General features: G+C 40.9%; 1 protein-coding gene across 3 annotated transcripts in view; it reads left to right on the top strand.

The window, feature by feature from the left end:
- LOC129826580 (dual specificity testis-specific protein kinase 1-like) overlaps positions 1-5,296 on the top strand; it is a 64,460-nt gene extending 59,164 nt beyond the window's left edge. For all 3 annotated transcript variants that reach the window (XM_055887478.1, XM_055887481.1, XM_055887479.1), the window contains one exon: positions 2,061-5,296. In XM_055887478.1, coding sequence (XP_055743453.1) covers positions 2,061-2,177 — 117 coding nt within the window. In that variant the 3' untranslated portion in view covers positions 2,178-5,296. The remainder of the gene's footprint in view (positions 1-2,060) is intronic.
- Positions 5,297-6,404: the final 1,108 nt, after the last annotated feature.

Here is a 6,404-nt window from a genome sequence, read left to right on the forward strand (position 1 = left end):
CTACGACCAACTTATTGACTCAAAAGGGAGAAGGTGGTGGAAAAACAGATACAGGTGTGGGACAATGACAGTATTGATCAATTGCACTGATGCTTTGATTGTACCACCTGGAGTGGATTTGAAGAATCATCAGCTGACCTGAACGAGTTGACTAATATCTGGCTATATTGAATTCGGTGTTGATTTGGTGATCCCCAAAAAACATGAAAGATATTTCCTAATAACAAACTATGGGTGACCAAATAATTTAAAGTGGTGCTTAACAAGAAGAAAGAAGTGTTTTCCTCCGGGAATCCACTAAAAAGAAAAGAAGTACAGAGGGGAGAACAAAGGGATACACTGGCAAGATGCCAGTACAAGGATAAGGTGCAACAGATAATATCACAGGAAGACTCTCCAGTACAAGGATAAGGTGCAACAGATAAAATCACAGGAAGACTCTCCAGTACAAGAATAACGTGCAACAGATAATATCACAGGGAGACTCTCCAGTACAAGAATAACGTGCAACAGATAATATCACAGGAAGACTCTCCAGTACAAGGATAAGCTGCAACAGATAATATCACAGGAAGACTCTCCAGTACAAGGATAAGGTGCAACAGATAATATAACAGGAAGACTCTCCAGTACAAGGATAAGCTGCAACAGATAATATCACAGGAAGACTCTCCAGTACAAGAATAACGTGCAACAGATAATATCACAGGAAGACTCTCCAGTACAAGAATAAAGTGCAACAGATAATATCACAGGAAGACTCTCCAGTACAAGGATAAGCTGCAACAGATAATATCACAGGGAGACTCTCCAGTACAAGGATAACGTGCAACAGATAATATCACAGGGAGACTCTCCAGTACAAGGATAAGGTGCAACAGATAATATCACAGGGAGACTCTCCAGTACAAGGATAAGCTGCAACAGATAATATCACAGGAAGACTCTCCAGTACAAGGATAAGGTGCAACAGATAATATAACAGGAAGACTCTCCAGTACAAGAATAACGTGCAACAGATAATATCACAGGGAGACTCTCGGACTTCCTAACTGAAGTTGGTGATCCTCTCAGTAGGTTACGAGTTGGCAACACACTCTCTGAGGTGTGCACTTCTCTAGTTGGAACCCCACACGGCAGTGTTCTTTCAACAGTACTATACATACTGTATACAGACAGCAGCCAGAGCCGGTTCCCGCTCCCGGAGCCGGTTCAAATTGTGCAGTAATTTGGGACATGTAGCCATTTTTGAATCATTATGGAACTTAGACCACACGTAGAAGGTTAAACGGTTCACGACGACTGACCAACTACTGAGAAGTGCGTAGGAAAGGCTTGTGTAGGAAAGGCATTTCCTAAACCGGAATCGTGCTCAAAGCGTCTTAGGGTGAAAAAGCTGATCTAGGATCAGGTCCTCCCTGTCCAAATCATATTTATTATAATATTAAAAACAAAACTGATCCAATATACTGTGATAGAAAAATGTCATATTTACCTGATTTGTTAGATATTTGATGATTAAATACTTAACTAAACAGTAAGACAATTAAATGTCTGTGTGAACTGAGAGGAGCCTAAAAACCTACAGCTGGCATTCCATAGATAAGATGTGGTAGGTGTAACAGAGATAGAGAGAGCCTGGAGGAACAGAACAAAACCCTCATTGTCTCATCATCCTTGCAATTGGAAAATAACACCAGAGGCAGATGACCACAGGAGATGAACCCAACGTGGCTTATTGTGCCCCCCAATCTATATGCGAGGGCTGGAACCAACCATGACTAAGCATTCTTGGTATCAGCTATATAAGAAACAGCATTTTTTGTAAAGGTTAGGCTGCTCGGCCCAACAGTCAAGAGTGTTGGGCTGACTAGTCTCATTATTGCAATAATTAATCGATATTGAATAAAGATGATTGTTTGAAGGAATGTCAAAGTCTCTCTCAGTACTGACATTTCCACAACAATACGCACTCCTACTCTGAGACGCTTTGTAAACAGTTACTTTTAAACCCCAAACAAAGCCAAGTACTGATCATTATGTTTTCTCTGTGTGTTCAGATGGAGTCCTTCAGGAGACCAGCATTCACAGAGCTGCTGGATGAACTGGGGGAGATCGCTGAGACTCTGGAACCGCCCCCTAACCCGCCCTCTAACTCAGAGCTGACCACTGGGTGAGCTGCCTGGGTTGGCCGAAGCCCCACCCACCCATCTATCCTGAGGAGGACTGGAGTATTTGGGATTTGTATACGGGCTCAATCCCAAATGGCACCTTATTCCTTATATAGTGTACTATGTTTTGCCAGGACCCTGTGCTCTGTTCAAAAGTAGTGCACTATATAGGAAATAGGGTACCATTTGGGAAGCAACAATAGACAGTTGCACAGGGGCAGGGGCACAACACTTCACCAGGATGACCTCTCTACAGGGGCTGACCTCTCTGTTTGTGCCTGCCTACACTGCACCTACAGATGTGTCGGGGGGTAGCTCCACAGTTTTCAAGTGAGACCCTGGTGGATTAATGGATGGAATAGACCATATGTATCTTGAAGAGAGGGTTTCTTTGGAAGCTTTATTTGACCAGTTCACACACTTTGTGTACAGGTGATAGAAGTTGGGCATAATGTTGTTTAACGGCATGTCTTTCGTTAACTTACATTTTCTTAATCTTAATCTCATATGCTGCTTTTTTGTTTAAATTTGTTGTTGTTGTTGTTAATGTTTATGACAGTGTTTTGTGATGTAACTGGTGATGATGAGGATAAACATGATGATGAGGAGGATGGTGATGGAGGAGGATGGTGAGAGTGATGGAGGATGATAGTGATAGAGGATGATGGTGATAGTGATGGAGGATGATGGTGATAGTGATGGAGGATGGTAATGGAGGATGATAGTGATGGAGGAGGATGGTGATGGATGAGGATTATGGTGATAGTGATGGAGGATGATGGTGAAGGAAGAAGGTGGTGATGGAAGAGGATGGTGATGGATAGTGATGGAGGAGGATGGTGATAGTGAATGAGGAGGATGGTGATCGTGATGGAGGAGGATGGTGATAGTGATTGAGGAGGATGGTGATGGAGGAGGATGGTGATGATGGAAGAGGATGGTGATGGTGATGGAAGAGGATAGTGATGGAGGATGATGGTGATGGAGGAAGATGGTGATGTAGGATGATGGTGATAGTGATGGAGGATGATGGTGATGGAGGATGATGTTGATAGTGATGGAGGATGATGGTGATGGAAGAGGATGGTGATGGAGGAGGATGGTGATAGTGATAAGGATGATAGTGATAGAGGATGATGGTGATAGTGATGGAGGATGATGGTGATAATGATGGAGGATTGTAATGGAGGAGGATGGTGATGGAGGAGGATGGTGATGGAGGATGATGGTGATAGATGATGGTGATGGAGGATGATGGTGATAGTGATGTAGGAGGATAGTGATGGAGGAGGATGGTGATGGATGAGGATGATGGTGATAGTGATGGAGGATGATGGTGATGGAAGAAGGTGGTGATGGAAGAGGATGGTGATAGTGAATGAGGAGGATGGTGATCGTGATGGAGGAGGATGGTGATAGTGATTGAGGAGGATGGTGATGGAGGAGGATGATGGTGATGGAGGAGAATGGTGATGCAGGATGATGATGGTGATCATGATGATGATGATGAATAAGAAGGTGATGATGGTGATGGAGGAGGATGATGGTAATGATCATGATGATGATGATGATAGTAGGGGGGAGGATGGTGATGGAAGAGGATGATGGTATTGGTTTCTCATGATGGTGATGATGATGATAGTGATGATGATGATGATGATGATGATGATGATGATGATGATGATGATGATGATGATGATGATGATGATGATAGTGAATATGATGATGATGATGATGATGATGATGATGATGATGATGATGATGATGATGATGGTGAAGATGATGATGATGATGATGGTGAAGATGATGGTATTGGTTTCTCATGATGATGATGATGATAGTGATGATAATGATGATGGTATTGGTTTCTCTTGATGGTGATGATGGTGAGGATGATGATGATACAGACACTCATCTGTTGATTTATTTCCTTCAACCGTTATTTTCTATTGTCTTTCTATTTCTATTCTTTTGTTTTTTTCAACTCTGCCTAAATCACCAGATGCTAGAGGGACGTCATGCTCAACACTCCATGTCACCTCTTTTCAAACATGAAATTGCTTCAGTTCAGTTAGCTGAGCTGTGAATAGGGCTGTTGTTCACAGCTTTACAAGGAACTCAAAGACATCACCATCAATTCAGCTAGCTAGCACAATACAGACGGCAGGCAGGCTAATACCGGTGGGTGCACAGTGGATAGGTATACCCAGTGGGCAAAACTGGTTGAAAATACGTCATTTCAACCAGTTTTGCACACTGGGTTACGTCATTAGCTAGTTAGTAAAGTTCAGCTGAACTCTGTCTACCTGGTCAAGAGATCTTATCTCAGTAGATCTCTATTTTCTTGTTGTTATATAAAGTACAGTACAGTATGTAATATTTCCCATCCCTATTTTCTCATCGGTCTTAAATAATATATATTTTTTTGTTGTTATTTTATTTATTGTTTTTGCAATCTAAATATGCACAATTAATATTCGGGCATCTACAGTACTGGGTACTTGTTACAGTTGATTTAATACCAAATCTGATATTACTGGTCATTCATAACATGTTGTGTTGAACCTGTGGCTGTGAATATTCCAACTGTCTGAGAACTTTCCATGCTGTTGCCAGGTAACCAGTATTTGCCAGTAAGTATGTGTCATCATCTTAATCTGATGTTTATAGTGTCACTTGAAGAGTAGAAAAAACAGGCCGCTGCTGTAGGAACATTTTATTTGATTTATTTAAGTCTCTTCTTATTGAGCTATTGTTTCGAGAAGCATATCAAATAATGACGTAAAATATTCTAAACTGAAGCTTACAGACATATATGTAAGTAAGTCTTGGACAAGTAGCTAGCCTTGGGCGTTCAAAGTATTTCCATTCTAATAAATAAAATAACAATGTTCCTCCTGCTATATCACTTTTTAGAATTTCAAAATCTTTGTGATACTATATGAAGGCAGTTCTTACATTATTTCAACTTTGTCTGCTACATTTGGCATTACTCTGTAAAGCTAAGTACATTTGCAAGAAATAGAAATAGGCATTTAAAGATAAAAAGTTATATTTGAAACATGTACACGTATTTTACAGATGAATTGCTTCTTTCAATAAACAGTTTCTCTGGTTCAGGGTAAGACTGTGGTGTGTGTGTGCCATGGATCCGATATTAAATCATCAGTGGCTGTCTAGGTTCAGGATCGTAACTATAACAACCTTGTTGGTCTGTTTACCTGGGCAATTCCCCACCTCCTCGGGTGTTCTTGACCATGCTAATCAGATTTCAGACTGGCCCTATGCTCTTTGAAGCTTGGTCATTGGCATAGTTCATTTACAAAGTGATTATGATTATCATGTAATGCAGGGTTGAATCAGCTGTGTAGTGCTAGGGTAAAAACCAAAACGTGCAAACAGGCGGAGCCCCAGGACTGAGTTTGGGGAAGTCTGATGTAGTGCAAGTAACATATTTTTCTGAAAGATCAGGCTCATCATGTTCAATGGAAATGAAATTCTAAATGTTTTGAAACTGAAATTAGCTAGCGTTCTTATGGTAGTTAATGTTATACCTCTCCAGTTTACTGATCATGATCCATGTATAGTATCTGGTATAGTTGTTCACTTCCTGTTGTGTGAACAAACACAAACTGCATTCCAAATAGCACCCTATTTCCTCTATAGAGCACTACTTGTAACCAGAGCCCTATGGGTCATGGTCAAAAGTAGAGCACTCTAAAGGGAACAGGGTGCCATGTGTGAACAAATACAAACTCAACCAAGGCTCCTTCTCTCTCCAGGTGAGCTGATGAAAATGTCAGATGTCATGTTAGTGTCACCATAGTGAAGAGGCAGCTGTGTTGTCAGAGCTGCCCATCATTCAGATGGATGTCCTGGTCTTCACTCTTTCTTGAACACACGCACATGTGTACATGCACACAGTGGTGTAAAGTACTTTGAAGTATGACTTAAGTCGTTTTTTGCGGTGTCTCTGTACTTTAGTTTACTAAACTCGGCAAAAAAATTAATCTGTCCAGAAGGACATCATTGTCAACAGTGTCGAATGCAGCATTTAAATTCAAACGTACAGAAAGCTGTAAGGATGTCTCACAACATGTATCTAAAATGAACCCTATAAATATCACTGTTGGGAGATTTAGAAAGCCACAGTCTAGCAATCAACAATATAATAATACTTTTATCTTTAAATCGCAATCTGTAGATACCATGCGATTAGACAGGTTCAGAATG

Source organism: Salvelinus fontinalis, chromosome 28, assembly GCF_029448725.1.
Source record: "Salvelinus fontinalis isolate EN_2023a chromosome 28, ASM2944872v1, whole genome shotgun sequence".
In the NCBI taxonomy this organism is placed as follows: Eukaryota; Metazoa; Chordata; class Actinopteri; order Salmoniformes; family Salmonidae; genus Salvelinus; species Salvelinus fontinalis.